The sequence below is a fragment of the Oenanthe melanoleuca genome, chromosome 1 (genome assembly GCF_029582105.1).
Source record: "Oenanthe melanoleuca isolate GR-GAL-2019-014 chromosome 1, OMel1.0, whole genome shotgun sequence".
NCBI lineage: Eukaryota > Metazoa > Chordata > Aves > Passeriformes > Muscicapidae > Oenanthe > Oenanthe melanoleuca.
In genome coordinates this window covers 94,320,574-94,342,645 of record NC_079333.1, presented here as the reverse complement: position 1 = coordinate 94,342,645, position 22,072 = coordinate 94,320,574, and the positions used below count along the sequence as shown (strand labels likewise).

The window sequence follows — 22,072 nt, the reverse complement described above, 5'->3', positions numbered from 1 at the left end:
ACGGCGGCGCCGGATGGGGCGGGCGCGGCGCTTCCGGAGGCCGCGGGCGGCGAGCGGGGCGCGGCGCAGGGTAGGCGGCGGGGCCGGGCGGGACCCTGCGGCCCGGGCCCCTTCTCCCGGCCCGGGCCCCTTCTCCCGGCCCGTCTCCCCTCTCCCTGTGCCGTGGGCCCCCCCAGGGACGGCAGCCCCGCCGAGTCCGGCCCTTTCCCCGGGAGGGCCGGGGGGCGGCGGGACGGGCCGGCCTTTCCAGGCACCTCTGGGGTACCCGGGGATGGAGCCGTGAGGCCGCCGTGTGCCCGCTGCCCTTCCCTTTCTGCTGCCTGTGAGCCGGGCCCGGGGAGAGGCGGGCGAGGAGCTCCTCGGAGGCGGGTGCAGCGCGCTGTGGCCTGGGCTCGCTGTGTCCGGGTGCCTGGGGGCTCCCGGGGGATAAATCACCGGAGAGCAGGGCAGGAGGTGGCTTTAGGTACCTAGCTTCACTTCCAGCTCCGCTTTGCAAGGATTCTGCTGGCCCAGAATGTGTCAGGTTGGGAGGGAGCACAGGTATCTGCTCCAGCAGGATCATCCTGGAGCTCAGGGCACAGGATTGTGTCCAGACAGTTCCGGAATAACTCCAGCCTCTCTGGGCAATCTCTTCCAGTGCTCAAAGCAAATAAGTTCTTCTCGTGCCCAGGTGGAATATCCTGAGCATCAGTTGCAGCCCATTGTTTCTCATCCTGGTGGTTGGCTGCACCAAGAGCTTGGCTCCATCACTAAATGTTTATCTGTCTTTTAGCTTCTAGTAAATATTTGGAAAATATCTGGCTGATTTTTAGGAGCTCTTCTGCATGGATTAATAGTTTGTATATACACTCATCAGCATTTTTGTCTTTTCTTCTAAGGAGCGTTGTTTTGAAGAATGTCTGGAAGTTTCTACTTCGTGATAGTTGGTCATCATGATAATCCCATATTTGAAATGGAATTTCTGCCTCCTGGAAAAGTAGAGTCAAAGGTGTGTTTTTTTCCCCCTGTGGTACTCTTGTAATTCTTTTATAATTTTACTGTCTATTAGAAACATGACCATGTTATTAAAAGTAGTATCTACTGTTTTCTGGGGTTTTTTTAAATGGAAGTTTTGTCCTAGGGAGTAAAACTCTGGATTTCCCAAGTCTCTTAAAAAATCTTTGCCAGATTATAGTTCTTCACAAGACACAGCTTCTTTATATATTCCCTGCTGTATATTATAGAATATATATCTTAGTTTTGCTTTGCTAATTTCTCTTACTGTGCAGAGAGGTTTTATAATAGTTGCTCATTGTTTAATGCTACTTACTTTTAAGACATTTATATACAGTAATAAGGTAAAATAAGGAGCATAAATTTGAAAGCTCTATTCAGTCCTTTATTTTTTATGCTATAAAATACCTAATTTTTTAATCTTCATTAGTCATACTTGCTTTTAAGTAAAGAAAGCTAAAAACTTATATTGATAGATAAAGACTTTGAAAATGTGAGACATGTAATACTACTCAATAAGTAGTGTTTCCAGTGTGAAAAGATCAAATCTATCCATAAGTGCTATTGCATCAAAGAAAAAGTAGACTTCAGAATAAAACTGCGTGTATCCAAAAATGTTTGGAGTGTATCCAGAAATGGAAATATCTGCTGTCACTGATTGGAACTGCATGGCATCATCTCTGTTTTGAACTACTGTCCATAAAAGATCATAAATAAGGCTACTCAGACTAGACTTTGTATGAGGATGTGTAAAAGCTGATTTGAGGGAAAAACTGAGAAGTTTCCAGTCTAATGAAAGCTTCCAGTCTGGTTTTATGTTGTATCTCTTCTTGGCAGATGTCCTCTGGTGTTCTAGATTGTCTACAAAGGCTCAAACACTGTGATCACTCTCATGTAGGAAGAGATGCAATTTACATCTGCAGGCTATATTTAATATTAGTAGCAGGATGTTTTTCTGCACTAGGTTTTAGAAAAGAAGACCCCAAAACCAATAAAACCATCCTGTTTCTAGGTAAACAACATGAGGAAAACAGAATCTTTTGGTGATTTTATCAGCAAGTGATTTTATGCCCTCTGTATCTCTGCTTTCCCCATCTGTCCCCCAGCTTTTACACATTGTAACCTGTGGGTCAATTTCTGCCGAATATGACTGAAATTTTATAGTCAGAAAATGCTACATTTTATGTATGCTATGTAAATGTCACAAAAACAGATATCTGGAAAGAAGAGAAAAACACATATGAGGGCCTCTATTGGAATAAATTAGCGGTGGGAGTTTGCCCATAAGTAAACAAAAGAATTCATGCTTGAGTTCATTCCTGAGATGTAATACAGGCTTTACTGATTTTGTTGCTCTCAGGACTGTTTTGTGATGGTCTTTTTATTGTGACCTCTTTTCTCCCTTGAAACTAAATACCATGACAACATATGCTAGTTTCATTTAATCACAGGATGGCACATGTGACAGAAAAACAGGGTATATGTAACATTATGTAACTTGAATACTGGTTCTGTAGCAACTTGAGCAAATGATTGTTTATATTTCATTCCTTTCACTGAATTGCTAATTACTGTCTTCTGGAAATGCATTAGGATGATCATCGCCATCTCAACCAGTTCATTGCCCATGCTGCTCTTGACCTCGTGGATGAGAACATGTGGCTTTCTAACAACATGTATTTGAAGACTGTGGACAAGTTTAACGAATGGTTTGTTTCTGCTTTTGTCACAGCTGGACATATCCTTTCCCTGTTCTCTTTCCTTTTATTTATATAAGAATAGCCTTTCCCCAGAAAGAGGTAAGTTAGATACAGTGAGTTTGGAACAGATTTCTCTGGCTATTGTTAGAGTCATCAGCTTGAGGGAAAACTATGTTGGGAGGCACAGCAGCTGGGAACAGTTTGAAAGGTGGATTGTTACCTTTGTGGGAGGCAAAATAGCATAATGAAATGTGGTACTCAAATGGAGTAAAGAGGTAGGAGAGGCTCTGAGCAAACTTGTATGATTCTCCGTTCCCACCCCTTAGACTGTTCTGTAGAGAAGAAGTGGCAGTGAACTGTGTCAGTCACTCCAATGGGGAAAATGCAGTGCCAAGCCGTGATACTATGTACAGCTAGTCCAAGAACTATTTATTGTGAAACATTTGTTACAGATAGCAAGTAACATTGAGTGGCATTGTAACTTTAGGGGTACATGGCAGAAGTGCAGAGAGCATCATCCGCATTCAGAATTACATAGTTTTAAAAATAACAACCTTGGATAGAGAGGTTTATTATTCAAACAGAGGATTATTTTCAAATGGGGAAATGTTAAAATATAATGTTTTCAAAATTTTATTGCTTCAATTACTTCTTTAAATCCTTCCTCCTGTGAGTCACTGCTATTTCATTTACAGCTAAACATTTTAGGTGTACGTTGAATTAGGTGTAAATGCTTATCTCAGGATAATGTCTCTTTTCTTTATAAAAGTTTTATTCTCCTTAATTACTGTACATATGAGATTTATAATGCTTCATGATGTAAGGCAAGAAGATGGAATTAAGAACTTCTTTACTGATGTATATGAGTTGTATATAAAGGTAAGAACTCATTTTTATGGTCTTACTGCACTGCTTTTAATTGTGTGCTGCTCTTCATGCTCAGGCACAGCTGTATTAGCATATTTTCTGTTGGGGGGCCTGTATAAGCACCCATACATTCTAAATCAGCCAGAGCTGGTAACATGTGACACAAAGGCTGTATTTTCCATTAAACAGAATAGATTTTTTTGAAATTGTTATAAAATCTGCTCTTTTAGACTTCTTCACTTTAGTGAAGTGATTTTTTTGTAGAATAGATTAGAATGGTTTGGGTAGGAAGGGACCTTAAAATCCATCTAGTTACAGTTTCCCTGCCATGGGCAGGGACACCTTCCAATAGACCAGATTGGTCAAAGCCCCATCCAAACCTGGCCTTGAGCAACTCCAGGGGTGAGGCATCAACAGCTTCTCTGGTCAACAGAGAACTTGTGGGGCAACTTCTTGTGATGCATTTTGTGGTAGTATAGTGTCATTATCATGATAATGAAGGGACTGTTCTACAGGGCCCGGTAGCTTTGCTCTCAGAACACACAGCCCTTGTTCTCAAATCCTGGTGGTCCTTCCATTAGATGGGGTCATGGCAATCAGTCATGGGAAGCATCACCATCTCATGGGCACTCAGATGATCCTAATTTCCACTGGTGTGATGGGTTTGTTCTGAGGAGCTGGTGCTGGGGAATGGCTCTGCACAAATATGGGGAGAATGCAAGGGCCTGGAAATCAAGGACTATTTTAGGTCTGTGCTCTTAGTGGCACTAAATAGGCTGAAAGCTAGTAGTACATATCACCTGAAGTGACATTTTCCAGGGCTGGGCATTGTGCTTACTGATGGGTTTTTCTTCTTTCCCCAGTTTGCAATGAATCCATTTTATGAACTCAATACTCCTATTCGATCCACTGCCTTTGAAAGGAAAGTCCAGTTCCTTGGAAAGAAACACCTTTTAAGCTGAATAAATAAATTTCCCGACTGAGTGCTTTTTCCCTACTTTCCTGATAGTTTGAACTGTACTTCGTCTGGTTAGTCCCCTGCATACTTTATGTTCATCTTCTGAAGACTAATTGGATGCTGAAGCAGCTTTTTCTTTTGCAGATATAGATAAGAACAGCCAAGCTTCTGTGGTTAAAAATTTTATCTCAAGAGGTTTCCTTTAACATGGTATGAAAAGAAAGTTTTAAACTGTCAGAGGCAGCAGAGATACAAAAGAAGAAACTGAGATATTATGTGTTAATGCATATGGAAAGTGTAAGCCTCTGACACAGGGTGGGAGGAAATCAGACCTAAATGCAAAAGATGTTGCCAGTCATCTGTTTGAACAAAAAGGAATTCTTGACTGTTTGGCCCAAGTGCTTAATTTTATTATAGACTTTCCTAATTGTATTCCTTCAGTAGAGAACTCAGTCTGCAGACTAACCAGACTAACATTACACTTTATGGTAGTAAATCAAGCCTCTATTTATTAATGTGTAATTGTATGTATATAAAGTGCTCAATAAAAAAATGGATAGATCAGAAAAGTTGTCTCCAGTACTTAAAGAAAATTTGAGGAAAACCCCTAAAGTTTAAAAGTGTTTAATTTCAAATTTTAGTGCAATACACATTTAGCTACAGTGTTGCATCAACAAATCAGTAGACCAGAACAGCCAGATCTGCCCTGACATTAATTCTAATTCACACATTAAAAAAACCAAAACTAAATTTACATGTTTGAACCCATGTTCCCTAATGGGAACTGCTGAAACTTTATTTTTGTAAATAAATTTAGAGGAAGATCTTTGAACCACAAAGCTGTATTTGTTGAGGTTTCAGAAAGGCATTATTTGGCTGGTCTGGCTTCTATTCCATTGTAACATGTTTTAGGGACCATTTTGCAAAAACTTAAAATCATTCCAAACCAGTAACTTTTAGACAGATCATTTGGCATACATGTACCTAATACTTTGCTTGGGTTTACAGTCTTAAGTATTCTGTTCCTTTTTGCAGCAAATCTGTATAAACTATCTTCTTATACTTTTTTTTACACGACTGAAAAGTAATTTCCAAAGGAAGTGGCATGCTATTCTAAGAAGTATTTTGCATAGTCTGTATAATTAAGGGGACCACATGTGTATGTGCTATAAATGTATAGTCAGTCATTATTTCTGCTAAGCTGTCACTGCAAAACGTTCCATAAGAAAAAAAAAAAACATGATAAAGAGGGTGCAATATTTACCTTAAATAAAACATGGAATGATGTAGTGTGGATGCCTCTTGAGTATAATTGAAGTGATTTAGAAGAAAACTACTGGGGTGGCCAGTGAAGATGGGAGTACTTGTCTTTGCAATGTTATTGCATATAAACTGCATTGTACAGCACTTGGATAATGTAACTGTATATGAATCAACTTTTTTTTTCCTGTATGCATGGAAATAACAGAAACACACTTGAGGTAAAGCATTCTTGATCATGTGATAAGGAGCCACTCAGCTGCAGTTATTTTCTACCTCCTCCCCTGTAGCATGATGACTGAAAAAAATACTAACAGTTAAGTTTCACTGAGGAAATACTTAAATAATTTTTATACACTTAGCAGGAAGAAAAAGCTTGGCAAATATGAAGGATTAGTGCTAACAATTTCTACCACTTTTAGAAGCCACATTTTTTATAATTGCATTTGCTGCTGCAGTAGGAGCTGCATTTTTACATTACAAATTGAAAATTTACTAATTTTACATTAAGCAAAATGAAAGCATTTTCTCTCTTGCCTGATTTCTTAAGGCAGTTAGCCAAATGGTGCCTGTTTTTATGCCTCGCCTACATCTTTCCCTCTTTCCTCTGAATATAGTAGTTGTAGATGGGAAGTGCAGACTGAGGTCCACCTAGGCTTTATGAAAACAGACTGTTACAGGAACAGAATTATTATGTTCTAACTCATCACCCTTGTCAAAGAGTTTGTGGTTCAGAACTCTGAAAGTTTGTGGCAGAACTCTGAAAGTCTTGACAAGGTAGCTCCAAGTTCTCTGCACATGGACAAACACTTGTTTATGCTTGAGTTTGTGACTCTTCACAGTCAGCTGAAAGACCACAAGTTGAAGTGATGGATGAAAATTATTTTGTGGTCAGCTAAAGTTCCAAATCTGCTCTAGGTCTGAAGACTGCAGTTCCAGCATACTTCAGTGAACAGTTTCTCACCTCCTTTGCAAGGATTATGTTCCTACCCTCTCAGGGGCTTATAAGAATTCAAAACAAAATCTGTTACAGTACAAGAAAACAGAGATAATCTGCATTATGTAATAAAAGCAATAAAAAGTTCATAAGTTAAAGGGACTAGAATTACCCTTAGTCATTAAAAATCAAGCATAAGGAGATGAGAACATTAGCACAAGCTAACATGAATCAATCTTAGTAAACCTGGGCTGGAAATGCAACTTGGACTCCACCTTCTACAAGGTTCTATTACTGTTTAGGTAACCTGCCAGGTGACTTAAAGTAAGATCCATCTGAGGTATGGAGCAGCTGTTAAAGCAGCTTATGTAAGCATTGATACAGTTTGCTGTCAGCTGCCCTAGGCCCATTCTGCTCTCTAGCAAGCACAACTTTCAGCAGTCCCACCAATCTGCCACAACAGTTGTTTTTTCTCCTCATTTTAAAGGACACCTGGAAGTTTGCATACATATTAGACATATGCTGTCAGTCTACAGAGCTCCAAATACTGCTAACAGGACCCTGTAGCAAATCAGTGAATTGAAGCATAAGCCACAAATACCTACCTTACATCCATATGGAATGTGCTTTTTAAAAGTACAGAAATTAACGTTTGTTATTAAGCATTATGATTTAGTACCTGTCATCTATAGTTACAGGCTTATCAGAAATTTTTTGATTCTGTAGGCACTCAGTAGTTTCTCTCTGAGACCAATTCCTGACCTAAACCTAATTCCTATACTGTCTTATTTATACAGCATGTACATGCCTGTCTATCTTTACTGGCCACTTTTGTGATTAGTGTACAGTTATGATACAGCAGCCCAGGGCATGAGTAATACACTTCTATGGGATTAGGTTTTAACTTTATTAAACCAGCTTCTCAGATGGAGGCTTGGTAACCATGATGTTAAATGGAAAGGGGACAGATGGGAAAACACAGATGCCTGGGCACAAGAAAGACCACAGTGGTTCTCATCCTTCATTTTTTCCTTTCAGCAATACTACTTGAATGGTATCCATAGTACTCTAGTCACAGTATTTTCAGCTCCTGTTTTGTTTCAACCTTAATCTCTGCTAAAATCAATGTTAAAGGAAGCTTTAAGTAGTTAGGTATTTTTACAACAATTTCATGTCACTGGCTTAGTAGCCCCTAACACAAGCAATCTTCATTTCTAAAGCTTTATCTCTCTCATTCTAAGATTAAGAGGGATTTAGCCAAGATTTTCTTCACAGATCTTTTCATTCATTGACTAGAAATTAAACATAAGTAGCAGTTCAGCCTATATTTAAGTGCTCAGGGACTGAAGTTTAAAACACAGTTCTGTTGGTATAGATTCAGGACTACAAGAATGAATCAGTCTTAGGAATGCACAAAAGATGAAAAGATGGCACTTCTGAACAGTAGTGGCAGGTCTGCAGAGTAAAGTAGTCCTGGACAGGTTCAAGCAAGAATAAAATACATTCAGAAAAGTGTACTAAGAGCAACAAGAAGGGTTTGTTTTTGCAAGCTTTACTTCAAAATAATTACACCAGGTACAGACTGATCAGATACTTTTAAGATAAAATGCTTGCTGGTAATGTTCTCTCAAGAAAGGCTTTTCCATTGAAACAAAAAAGTTGCCATACAGAAAGCAGTTGTTTAATGAATAACATGGTCTGTTCTGCAGCCTGAGACTTCCTTTCTCAGACTACATGTGCACATGTGTGCCTGTTAGCAGTCAGATTACAGATGGAAGCAATAGTGCACTAGCAATTTTGCTATTGCAAGGACACTGGTTACTCTGAGAGCCAATATTCAACAGTTTCTCATACAAGTATTCTACCACTTAAAATGCACCTGAAAGCCTCAAGAACACCTGCACTTTTGTCTGCCTGACTGCAAAAAAGACTGTCCAATAAACACAGAATTTGCTCCTGTTCATCATTATGAAATTAATTCAGTAATATAAAAGACATTATCTCTTAAATGTATAAGTCCATATCCTAAAATAGCAATTGTAATAAGGATCAAATTCAGCTCAAACACTATCTATAGTTATATATCTGTATTAGGGCTGAAAGCTGTCAAAATCTACTGTAAGAGCTTCCTGAGTTCTCTACATATTGCCAATCCTTAATATCACAGTGCAGATATTACTGGTAAACACATTCATAGCTCAGGTTAACAGGAACAAGAAGTTTGGAACTTCTAAGGCTGTACACGAGGAATTTTCCTAAAAAACTGTCACAATGTGGATCCTTTCAAGTACTATTAAAGCTGACTGAATAAAGCATTTCTTTTTCAAAAAATGGTTATACTTCAGTTACCCAGATTTTTCACCTTATTGTGTAGAAACATGCTAGAATGGACTTAAGGCAACGACACACAATTTTAAAAATGATCAGTATTTTGCATTAAACCACTGGAAAAATTAGTGCAGCATTAGAATAGTAGATGGGGAAAAAACAGACATTAAATATGCAGGAAACTTATTTCCTACTTATAAACCTACACAAATTATAGCAACATTAGGCAATTAGAAGACCTGGACATAATTTATATTAATTTACAATAACCACATTAGAGATGAAATACCACTCACAGCAAAAGGAATGTAGTGAGACTGAAGTTTAATACCTAGCATTGTTAAGAAACTGACATCTAACAAAACAAAAGTGGAATGCTGATTTCATAAAAATATACACATATAAAAGTATCTTTGTGCCTGAATTCCAGAATAGCTTCTCCAAAGTAGTGCTTCTAGAACTTTCAAGTTTTAATTATATTCAAAATATTTATCATTTGAATAAAGTTGGCAAATTACATTCCTATATTTTTTTTTACTTGATGTCTTCCTAAACAGAAAGCATCACTTATTCAATAATGGGTCACTCATGAATGGAGATTTTCTTTTTCTCCCTCATGAAAGCAGCAGAATATTATGATTTTGATATTAGAATGAAATCCATTTGTTACTCTATCTACTACACCTTCCCCGTTCTTTTACAGAGCAAGCTAGTCAACAGTAATTTGGCAAAAAGAAATTGAAGTCAACAACAAGATGAACTGGGTTTTGGTTTCCGGTGAAGATTTACTGTATCTGTTTGAATAAAGTGATCTGATCTATCTTCAGAGGCTAGAACTCTTCTAACAGCTTCTTCAAAGGCTGCTGCAACATTAGTGGCATCTTTTGCACTGGTTTCAAAATAGGGATGGTTGCCATTATTCCTGCACCAGTCTTGGGCTTCTTCTGTAGACACTTGCCTTTCATCGATATCAACTTTGTTACCAAGTATCACAAATGGAAAACTTTCAGGCTCCTTGACATCTGCATAATAAATGAATTCTTTCTTCCAGTTGCTTAAGTTTTGGAAGCTTTGAGAGTCATCCACGCTGAAGGTTAGCAGGCAACAGTCTGAACCTCTATAGAAAGGAGTCCGCAAGCTCCTAAACCGTTCCTGACCTGCTGTGTCCCAGATCTGCATTGTAACAAAATGTCCATCGACTTCCAACTCTTTATTTAAGAATTCCACACCTATTGTATGAAACAGCTGTGCATCAAACTTGTTGGTGACATATCTGTTCATAAGGGAACTCTTCCCAACTCCACCATCTCCCAGCAGTATTACTTTAAGAAGTGATGATTTTGCTGCCATTGTTATGGGAAAAGATCCTCCTGGTTTCCTAGACCTGTAAAGAATAAGAAAATCATTAAAAAGAAAAATAGTTGTGAGCAGCAAATTTTACACACAAAAATATCTAGAATGTATTTTAAATTCCACCAACATCAAGTTTCATGTACAAAAACAGGACCCTACTAAACAGGTAAACTCCAGGGAGATACTCTCCAGTAAGAATACCCACTGAAGAATACCAAATTTAAGAGGTGTCTCTTCCACAGACTGCAGTCTGCACTAAGCAGTATGCTGCATACATTACTGGTCTGTCACTTAAAACTCTTTAAAATCCCCACACCCTTCAAACCCCACCCCCCTTTGTACTGAAGGGGTATCACATCACATTCAACAAGTGCTCTAATTCATTTATGTTCACTGGAAAAGGTTCATGGAAAAGAGAGGAATGAATTTTATAGAGCATGTGCCTTGAACTAGTAGTCACTTCAGTGCTCTATTTTATTACCAAAGTTACTTTTTAAACCAATGCACTTGGAACACAGTTATCTATGGAACAAATGCAAATGCTGTCATTTTATTTAGAGAAAATTTCAATAGTTTAGAGTTTACTCCTTGCAGAATAGCATTGATGAATGGAATACAATTAAAACTACCACAAAAGAAAATTTGCTGTTGCTACTTCAGTGGTACTCAAAATGCCACATACCAAGCCCAAGCCTACAATGACAGTTCAGTTAGGAGGTATCACCTTTCCATAGTAAAACTGCCAAAAATTCTGGAAGTGCTAGTGAATAGTCTGGCTGCCAGCATGGGGATGGCAAATTAGTGACACCAAAGAAGGCTTTTTAACTGTTAGACTTCAAAAGAAATTAAAAAAGAATCCTTTAGCACTAAAGTAGATTGCTCATTAGTGCTTTGTACCCAACCTTTGCTCTCAAAACTGTAGTGTCATCTAATACTGTAAAATGGTGTTTTAATTAGTTGAGGGGTAAAGTTTCATTTTAGCAAGCCCAAACTGAAGTTTCTGTATGAGGAGAACTGTGTTCCTAAACCTGCCTAATAGTTTGGGTTTCAGCCCAAACAGACTTCTCTGAAAATAGCATCTATTTAAAATGGAAATGGGTCAGAAGTTGCCTGGTCCCTCTCTTTCTTTGAAGGAAGGAATGTGGTCTTTCTAGTTGTAATTAGCATTACTGGCATATACATCACCCACAGTGTGGCTGTAGAATTAGTACCTGATACAAGCTGGCGTGAGAGTCATATGACTCTGTGCTGCCTTACAATCAAGGCCTACAGTAGAAGCAAGAAATTTCAGGAATTTTTTTATCAGTGACTTTCCATCTTTGAATATTTATTTGGCTAGACACAATCTCATTAAAGACAGAAGGAGTAGTTTGAAGCCTCAACACGAAAAAAGTCAAAATACAAGGAATGGACTGCTTCTACTAAAAATTTGTTCAGAGCAAGTAATTTAATTAATTCATACTGCATAATTAACATTTATAAAATCTTAATTCTGTACAGGTTTCTGTGATAATGAAAGCACTTAGAAGCTATAAGAAGATACTTCATTTGCCCTTCAGAGAGCTCAGTTTCAATGGCTACGGTTCAGATTATGAACACATGCATTTTGGTGCATGTGAAAAGCCTTATTAGAGTCACTGGACTACTTGCATAAGAGTTGCAGGTTTATACTTAACTCTTGAAAATGGTCCAGTGTATTTATTTACATCTCCAGTTTCTACATCAATAGATAGGAACTGCTTCTTAATAAATAATGCTTTAGTGGGAACAGAGGGTACTGAATGTTCTCCTGTTCTTCCCTACAGTGCAGGGAACAAGTTACAATTTATTTTTCCAGTCCTGCAGAATTCAGAAGCTCCCTAAAAGACACAATGTGCATAAATAACTGGCATAAGTAGTTCTCACTGGTACTATTTTTTTTTTTCTTTAGTGTCTGCATTTTAATTAATGGCAGTTACTATCAAGAAATTGCCCACAAGGCCACATTTTAAACAACATACACATAAGGAAAGTGTTAACAGTATGTACTACTTTGTGCATTTAGAACCTGCAAAGTTAATTTGCAAAATTTCAACTATGTGGGCCATTCCAGTGAGGTCTGAGAGACTGATGACCATAAAATTAATTTTACCTGGCAGACAATTACAGAACAACCACAAATTACTAAAAGTGGACCAAACTGGTCCTTTCACACAAAAGCTACATAAAGTCTTCTGTGATGTTGCAGGCCATGTTGCTTTTCAGGACATTCTGTTTCCACAGTTGTCGTGCTAGGTGAAAATTAAGTTTTTGTAAAGTTTTTAGTCCAAAATAATGGAATATACGTTCAGTCATTCAAATAGATGCTGACAAGCTGTATCTGAAGCACCAAAGAAGCATATTTAAAAGCATTAACAAGTAGGTTTGTTTGAAAGCAGCGAAGACTTTGTACATTTACAGTTTTATTACTATAAAAGGGACTCATCTGCAGCCACACTAATAATGTGATTTAGAGTATTTGCTGCTCCAACGTGGTATTTTTCCGAACAGTAGACTGCTGCATTTTTTTTTTTCTGATTTTACATCTTTAAATATCTTTAAATACTTTCTGATTGCATATCTTTTAAAGAGGTCAATTCTTGTAATTGTTTCTTCTGAAGTTATGAATCTTTAACACTCTAATAAGTAATACAAGGATAAAATACTTAAGATGTTACAAGAATTAATGTTATTTCTCCCATTATAGAATTTATCTGTATAATGTGAGTTTTGACAATGTTTTTGGAAGGGATGGTTAACATACGATATGATGTTTCTGAAGATTTACTACCCTAATTTTTCAGTTTAAATCATCATTCATCATCTGAAAACAAAACAAAAGCTCAATTCCTAATGTGCATCTGATTGTTTTACCCAGAATCAGGAACTGCAATACGGTATAGAATTACACATAACTGTTTGTTCCAGTTATTTCTTAGTGAGCTACACAATTAGTTAATGTAAAAACAATCTCAGCCTAGTAGACAAAGAGTCTGTAACAAGAATAATTCTCCCTCACGTTCTTCAATCATGTCAATATTCAAAGCAAGTTAGAGCAAATAAATAAAAAGCGGCCCCACTCTGGTTCATTTTGATAAACATTTCTGAAATGCTTCCCCTAACTTAGAAGGATTACAGTGCTTAAATCACTGACTTCAATATTAGTATTAAAAGCAGGGAACGTTTTCTACTAAATGTAATTTATAACATGATCATATACCATAACACAAAAAGTAAATTAATTGTTGTCTTTCAGGATGTCCCTTTTAAACAGTAAAATGATTGCAAGTCAAATATTTCCACTATCAGTCCAAATATTTGCTGTCACAATGAAAGACAAATAGCTAAGCAACCTCAGAAAAAATCAGTTTGCATTACAAAATCCAGTCCTGCAAATCTTAGTGAAATACCACTGCCTTGTCCAGTCTATGCATCCAGATTGTCTTACTTCCATATGTCAGCTTAATATCTGTCTTTATTTTGAGTGCAAATACTTCTCTTGCTTATGTACTGAGGCAGCACTCAAAGAAAAGCAAGATGCTTGGTCTAGAAAACCATAGCAGCAACACGTAAACTCAAGTCTAATAATTTGTCCTTCTTTACTATAAAAATAATTTCATAGATTAAGGAGGACCTGCTCACACCAGTGTACTGAAGGCTGAAGACAATTGCTGAACTCAAATTCTACAGAAAAACAGTGCTAGCTGACACAGTAACTGCATTGTATCTATAATGTGAGCAAGCTGCAAACCCCACATACACTAACTATTAAGCAAACCAAGGCAACTGGACCTATTTACAGTTTCATTATTCCCACACTTATGCCAGCCACTGCAGCATATCAATAAAAACCCAAACAAAAAAACACATGTAGCAATTGAAATTTCACTTCCACTCCCCTTTTTTTTAATAGGGCACCAAAACCTGGATCTATTGTAATAGCACCACTGAACTGCCAGAGGATTTTTGAAGAAACAGATGTAAGGGACACTTCTAATTTCCAGACAATTGCTTCTCCCCATGTATTTACCTTCTAACTTGGAAACAGGTGTGTCATTCAGTGGTCACTGATGAATCACCTGCTATACAAAGCCAAGACTAAACCTAAAGGTTTTCTTGAGGATATGTAGTACACTGTCCTTTAACTGAAGCTGTTAAACTCAAGTTTGTTCCCATCGTGTAAGTAATTGTGTTTACTTACAACCTAATATGCTATCAGCCAAGACTTACTGAAAAAAGGAGCCATCTTTCATTTAAGAAAAAAAACACTAAAGTGATGGACAGAGAGAATTAGCAGTTCTACAGTGAGCATAACACTGACCATGTTTCACAATTTCCTATCCTCAAATTTACACATATAAGCACATCTATTTCCATTTTGAAGCTTATTCACAATTTTATTTACTAAGCCACTATATTTTGTTAAGCCACTGGTATCAGCTTAGAAGTTTACAAAGGCACACCACTGCAAGTATTTTGACTGGAAAAACCATTTGCCTTTCAATAGAAATGTAAGCTCTCTCCCTCATTAGTAGTTGGGTTTTTTCACACAAACAAAGCATTTGACAATTGCCAGGCTAGCATAGAAATGTAGTTTGTTAGTTACAGTAGCCCATCAAAGAATGACATTAATTGCTTCTCTCTGAAATGTCTGAAAACAAGTCCCAAGAACTACAAGAGCAGCAGCAGAAAGGGCAGAATCCAAAACTACAGTTTTCAACACTTACTGTTTGAGGAGGTTTTACATTTCTCAGCCCTCAATCACTACAGTGGTTAAACTTGTTGCCTATAGCAGATCTGCAAGTTTCCAAAAATCTGAAAAGAAAGACAGAAGCACATTTTCTCACTTTTCTCCTCTTAGCCTCTTGGGAGGTAGTGGTTTATACCCTGGTCAATTAAGTGGCACAAGAATGTCTTATTAGTGCATAAGAGGTCACAAACGTGCTTGTCCTGGAAAGACTTTTGTCTCAATTCAAAGGACAACAACCAGATATGAAGTCAAGCTGCTACAAGCTTTGTACTTTTGAATGTGTTACAAGCAGAGACATTAGTCAGCCTCCAAACTGACCCTCCCCTCCATGGGGCATTGATGTAAGAGCTGTGGATCAGGAACATCCCTTTACTGCTCGTCACTTGTCAGCTGCCTGGAAGCCCTTCAGTCATACAGCTCGACCTACCAAAGTCCTAATCTTGCTGTGTTCCTTCCTGTATCTGTGATTTCACCACTGCACTATGAAGATAACCTGTCAGCAAATTATTAAACATCTATCCAAAAGAAAGTACAAACTATCTGAAATTGCCTTAAGCTGTAAGCAGCCTAGACATGCTTGATATAACACTAGAATATCACTAGAATTTACTTGTAATTTCTTATATGAACCCAACCCAAAATGGACTGTCATTCAGCTGTTGCCACTCATTTGGATACCAAAAAAGTTTGGGGGTTTCTTTGCAACGTTGTTTTTGACTCCTTTGAAGCTCAGGATTCTCGTTCAAACAGTTGCCTGGTCTGACTCAGGGCTATGAAAGAACCAGTGGTCAAGGGAAGGAATCCTGAAGTTCACATAACTCTTGGATCATTAAATCATTCCAGTACCTACTGCCAGAATCACTTTATTTATTCTAACTTCTAGCTAGACACAAAGTCAATTAGCAAAATTTGTCAGGAGAAATACCTACATTTATACCTCTGCCAGTTTAATCTTGTATAAGCCTAACCTTAACCTCCAAATTCATTCCCCAAATTCAAGCAGAATGAGTGAACTTATTTATTCGGATTTAATCAGAGTTGACATTTCTCAGCAGTTCACAGTTAAACATCTTCCAGCTTAAATATTCTATTACTTTCAGCCAACTTCAAAACACCCTCTGGTGCTGCTGCTCCTGGTCCAAGACTGCTAACAATGACTGAGCCATTTGACATTCTCCTTGCAACCTACTTCTCTATTACTGCTTCCAATCTTTCAATAACTTATCCAGCAATTATTTCTGCCCAAGTGTGCTCATCTTTCTCCCTTGCATTAGTTTCCCTTTTCCTTCAGGGAATCTTAGTAATAGCAGCCTCTATTGGTACAAGGCTACCTTGTACGTTCATTTTCTTCCCAGTATAACTCTTGTGACGAAAGCCCATCCCTAAGGCATTAAGTGGGTTACACTGTACCAGGCCAACACACTTCTATGCTCTGCTGAGAATGAAAACAAACACAAAACACAGAGGAGAATGAACACTATTAAAAAAAAACCAAAACAAACAAAAAACGAAACAACAAACCCTAAGGACTTCTTACAAGCCTTTTTGCTGGGAAGTTTTTATTCATTGTGAAATGTTTATGTAAAATTCTACTCCTAAGGAGCTGGAAGATCTGTTTCCCATAATTTATTACCAAATTGACACAAAATAAAACAAAGCTTGAAATCTAAAGATCTTATTTGACCCTCTGCAATTCTTTTTTTCCACATATTTTCAATTTAAGGAAACCGATGGTGTTTGAGCACTCAAAAGCAAAACAAGGACTCCTAGAGGAGGTTGGGGTTTTTTTGTTTGTTTGTTTTTTTTTAAACACACTTTCTCTTTTTAATGAAGAGAGAGAAAAGTAACAGTTCATTATAAATTTAGTATGAAACACAGATACAGCTGTACCATCCTTTGGTTAGGTTTCTCTGAAAATAAAAGTGCTAAGGAAAAAAAGTTTTGGACTTATTTTGGGGTATGTCTGCTCTCCCTCCAGTCTGCCCTTACAGCTTGTTACCTTCAAAGTTACTAAAAGTCATGGAAAAACACTTTGAAAAAACAAACAAAAAATCCCCAGTCACACACAGCCACCCTTACTCTAAAAAAAGCAAGCACTGACAACCTCAGTGTTGCACAACACTTTAAAAGTAAAGACAAATAAAACCCACATGCTTATTTAGTGTAGCTGTAGATTACTGTGGACAAGAAGGAAAACAACACGTAGGATGGGAGGCTGCATGACAGCTATCTGCAGACAAGCATTTGAATTCCTGAACAAAACTTGGCTGAGAAGTTCCCTACTTGACTGTCCCACCCAAGTTAATAAAACTTAAATGCTCTCTACGTATCTACTTATACATAACCTTGCGATAAAGGCCATGGAGGTTTTCAAAACTATTTTTCTTGCACTATTCTGTTATCCACTCAATTGTTTCGCACAAGTTACATGTAATACGGATTTACTCACACCGAGAGCAGCCCACCAAGCACCCAGAGGTAAGCGATTCTCCACCGTGGCCCACGGCCTCCCTGCCCTCCCAGCCACGACCACACCTGAGCCCGCAGAGCACCTGCCGCCCCCGGGATGGGAACTCCCCGGCCCTGCTGAGCGGCTGAGTCAGTCACTGCTTCCAAAAAGAAGAACTGAAACCCAAGGGCGCGCTGAACAGGCGGCCCCTCTCCAGCACAGAGCCCATTAGGCTGGAAAAGACCTCCGGGATCACCGACACCACCCCCCGACCCAGCAGCACCCCGCGAACCAGCCCACGGCTCTGGGTGCCAGGCTCTCCTTAAACACCTGCGGGGACTGACTCTGACCCCATCCCCTCCCCGGGCAGCCCCTTCCCAGCACACGGCAACGAGAAAAAGGAGACGAAAGGAGCTTTAGTACTTCTTCTGCTCCCAGTGCGAAGCGAGTTGGGGACACAGGTGCGAAGCCGAGTTTCACGCTGACAGACCAGCGATCCCTCAGGCGTGAGGAAGCGCGGCGGGGTCGCGACCGGCCGTGCGCCGGCTGGAGCCGCTTCCCAGAGGAGCCACCGCCTGCCGGAGTCACGGGATCCCGGATCACGCCACACTCCCCAACACCCGCACCGGCTCCGGGGAGCGCCCGAGCCCCCTCCCACCGCGGGCCCGGCCGCTGCCGGCAGGCTGCGCCACGGAACACCGGGGAGCGCGCCCGGGATCCCGGACAGCGGCGGGGAGCGAGCGGGAACGCGGCAGCAAGGGGAAGGAAAAGAACGCAACCTGACTCGGCTCCAGAGCGCGGGAAGGAAAGTGCCGCCGCTCCCGGGCGCGCTGGGGAGGCCGATCCCTGCCCGCGGGAAGGGCCTGGGGCCGCTCCTGCCGCCGGTCCCGGTGCCGGGCTGCGCCACCGCCGCCGGGCGCTGCGGAAGGAACGAACATGGCGGCCCGGCGGGGGGCGGGACCGGGCACCGCGTGACACCGGCCCCGCCCACCGGGCAGAGGCCACGCCCCCACGGGGATGGGCGGGGGGAGCTGGTCAGACCAGAGCTGCGGGGAGGCGCGGGAATGGGGACAGCGGGAACGGCGGGGAACAGGGGGAAACTGAGGGGGAAACTGAGGGGGAAACTGAGGGGGAAATTGGAACAACGGGAACAGGGGGAAACAGCAGGCAACGGGAACAACGGGTACAGCAGGCAGCGGGAACGATTGTGCCCGCAGCCAGGCCAGGGCCGGAAAGGCCATCTCAGGCATCTCTCATGGATCCCTGTCGTGCACCACTGAGAGCGTTCCACTGGAAAAGACACTTTCACGTGCTCTAGAATGCCCTGCACTATTAAGCCCGAAAACGCCTTTATTCAGTATGTGCCGGTCAGAGTTAGTTATTAAAGGCAGCAGTCTCACTGTGCTCCACACTAAGGGCCCCAGGTATGCAAACTCACAGTTGTAAGGCAGCTTCACTTTGCAAGCAGAAACATTTAAAACTGTGCTTGTGACAATGAAGGAATTCATTGAAATACAAAGCAAGCTATTTTAAAAAAGTAGCCAGGCACTTTTTTTTTTCCTATAGTAATTCAGAATAACACCAACTCGACTGTTTAAACAAGATCACAGGGAAAAAAGCAAAAGGAGACAGTGATAACAGTCTTTTCTGTGCTCTTACAACCTCCCCACGAGGGGCAAAGTATAATTAAAATGAGAAAAACAAGAAATTAAAGAGGTTCCCACACTATCAGGAGGAATAGGTGATGACAGGCATAAGTGCACCCATTTGCTCAAGCAGTCATCACATGCTTCCGATTATAACACAGATGCAATCAGACTGGAATTGCCACTCGTAGGGCTGTCTTGTTTTGGATCAGACATCAACACGGCCCAAGGAATGGAAAACAAGATCTCAGTATCATCAAAAGCAGATGTCTCCTACTGACAGGAACAGGATTATTAAAAGGAGTGCCATGCTAGAGGCTAATCTGATAATACCAGACCCATTTTTATTTAACAAAACTGGACTTTGAAAAATTTTAAGTGCATTTTTCCTGGAAACTGCTTTCATACAATTCTAGAATAAAATACAAGTAAGTGCTGGAGAGGTAGGAAAGTGGACTTTAAATTATGGTAATTCTAAGGCATATAAATTCTGATCAGTTATGGCATTATTTTATGATTAATGAAGAAAAAGCTGCATTTAGAAGTGGAGGAAATAATTATTCTATTTTGCACTTAATACCTTTTGGGGGGGAAGCTTCCATTTTTTGTTTTGAAACAACATTGGATTTTGTTTAGAAACACATTGGATACAAGTGAGAAAATTTAGAATTACAAGATAGTTTGGCTTGGAAGGGACTTTAAACATCATCTAGTCCAATCACACTGCAATGAGCAGGGACATATTCAACTCAGATTGCTCAGAGCCCTGTCAGCATCAATCTGGGCAACCTATTACAAGGTTTCATCACCCTCTGAATTCCTAGCCTGAATAGAGTCAGTCTGTCCAGTCTGGATCTATGCTACTTTCTCATCCTACTTGAACAGGCCCTGCTAAAAAGTCTATCCAAATCTTCCATATAAGCCCCATTTTAGGTCCTGGAAGGCTTCAAAGAAGTCTTCAGTCTTGTCTTCTTCAGGCTGTACCACCCTAGCTGTCTCATCCTTTCCCCATGGGAGAGGTGCTCCAGCCCTCTGATCTCTTGGTGGCCTCCTCTGGACCTGCTCCAACAGGTCCATGTCCTTCCTGTGCTGGGGATCCCAGAGCTGGATGCAGCACTGCAGGTGGAGTCTCGTGAGCTCAGAGGAGCAAAACCACCTTCCTCATCCTGCTGCCCATGCTGCTTTTGATTCTTTCTGGGCTGCAAGTTCACACTGCTGGCTCATGTCCAGCCTCTCATCCACCAGCACCCCCAAGTCCTTCTCCTCAGGGCTGTTCTCAACCCATTCAACTCCCAGCCTGTATGGACACCAGGGCTTGCCCTGACCCAGGTACAGCATCTTGTACTTGGTCTCATTGATCCTCATGAGGATCCACTTGAACTCAATTCTTCAGCTTGTCCAGACACCTCAGTTTTTCAAGTTCTATTTGGAAACAAAATTCTTAAACTTCTCAGATAAGATGTATTTTTATTTCCTTTACATGGGAACATATAAGAAAATAGAAAAGAACCATGGTGTAACCATGGCTACTATGCTTACGATTTTATAGGCTTAATGGATTGGCATTGTAGGGTTATTTTCATGGTTAACACACGTGCATGAGTGCTTGAGGATCAGGAACTGAAGGCCCTTTTCCCTGTGTCTACTCTGTTGCATACCTTGTAACAAACCCAGTAGTTGATAGAGAACAACACAAACTGTAGAACAAATAATGCTTCTGATAGGGCTGGTCATGTGAAGCACACCTGCCAGTCCTGAGGTCAGACAGGAGGACATGCCCAGCTAGGATGCAGTTTGAAACAAGTGCACCAGAATTACTCCTGATTAAATTCTGCAGACAGGCAGGGCCCAATGGTGGCTGCTGTGGGGCTGCCCCTGTCCGAGGTGACTGTTTGACCATCCCAGTGGTGGGGAGCAGTGCTGGTGGGGGCAGCTACTTCAGATTCCCACTGCCAGCAAGAGCCCCATTTTGGCTCAGACAGTGTACAAACCTGGTGGCCCCGTTCCTGCACCCCACCTTGTGCACCAATCTCTATCCAACAGCACATACCCAGACCCACCTGGTTCTCACTGGAGTTTTGGCAGATTATTTTCACTGGACCTGCCTTGCTCTTGTTTGGGTGCTGCCAAACAGTGACCCTTTTAACTGAAGCCACTGTCCCTGCATGCCTTGTCACCCGCCATCCACCCCTGGCTCACCTCCTCCTGTGCAGCAACCCATCCTTGCTGCTCCCTCTCATGCACCTTCATCAAAAACTGACTTTGCACCTTAAGGATTTTGTTCACAGAGGTGTAAACATGAAGTGTGGTTATGCAATGTTAGAGCAGCACAAAAAACATCCAATGGCAAATAAAGGGCAACTTTTTTGTATGAGTAGGGGGAAGTTCTGTATCAGCAAAGCTCTCTTATAATAAGAGCTTGTGAATAATACTTTTTACCATCTGTAGCTGGCAAGAAGACTATGTCCCATCCTGGCAAGTGATGACATGGCCTCAGTAAAACATGACTTTGTCACCTCTTGGCTGAATTACAGCAGTACAAAATGAGGGGATATGAAGTCATCTGCCTTTATGGCTCTGTTAATACCAAAATGCAGCAAGCCAGCTTCCAAGCAATCCAAGAAATTATCAAAGTGCTCTTGTTTCTTTCCTTATCTTCCAGGCAGTCAGTGAATTGGGCCATTACACCCTGAAGGACTGTAATTCAACACATTTGCTCCTTAACCACAGCCTGTTACCAGCTAACTTTCCTTCTTGGCACAAAAAAGAACTGTTTTTTTTGTTTAAAGAGCTGCAGTTCTTTGCTTTAGCAG

The 22,072-nt window shown here is 40.5% G+C and overlaps 2 protein-coding genes across 3 annotated transcripts; one reads left to right on the top strand and one right to left on the bottom strand.

Annotated features, from left to right (window-relative positions):
* The first annotated feature begins 76 nt into the window (after window positions 1-76).
* Window positions 77-5,810, top strand: TRAPPC2 (trafficking protein particle complex subunit 2). The gene is made up of 5 exons (XM_056501653.1): window positions 77-463; window positions 879-988; window positions 2,587-2,735; window positions 3,491-3,572; window positions 4,424-5,810. Exons 2-5 carry the CDS (start codon window positions 896-898, stop codon window positions 4,520-4,522), a joined length of 423 nt encoding a protein of 140 aa, XP_056357628.1. The 5' UTR covers window positions 77-463; window positions 879-895; the 3' UTR covers window positions 4,523-5,810.
* RAB9A (RAB9A, member RAS oncogene family) lies at window positions 5,289-18,597 on the bottom strand. Of its 2 annotated transcripts, XM_056501642.1 has the most exons (3): window positions 18,393-18,575; window positions 15,142-15,229; window positions 5,289-10,427 (listed from the first exon to the last, which is right to left on the bottom strand). In XM_056501642.1, the coding sequence occupies exon 3, from the start codon at window positions 10,391-10,393 to the stop codon at window positions 9,788-9,790; it is 606 nt and encodes a 201-aa protein (XP_056357617.1). In that variant the 5' UTR covers window positions 10,394-10,427; window positions 15,142-15,229; window positions 18,393-18,575; the 3' UTR covers window positions 5,289-9,787. The 2 variants fall into 2 exon arrangements, with proteins under 2 accessions (XP_056357617.1, XP_056357609.1); XM_056501634.1 differs by lacking the exon at window positions 15,142-15,229 and having other exon boundaries at window positions 18,393-18,597.
* Window positions 18,598-22,072: the final 3,475 nt, after the last annotated feature.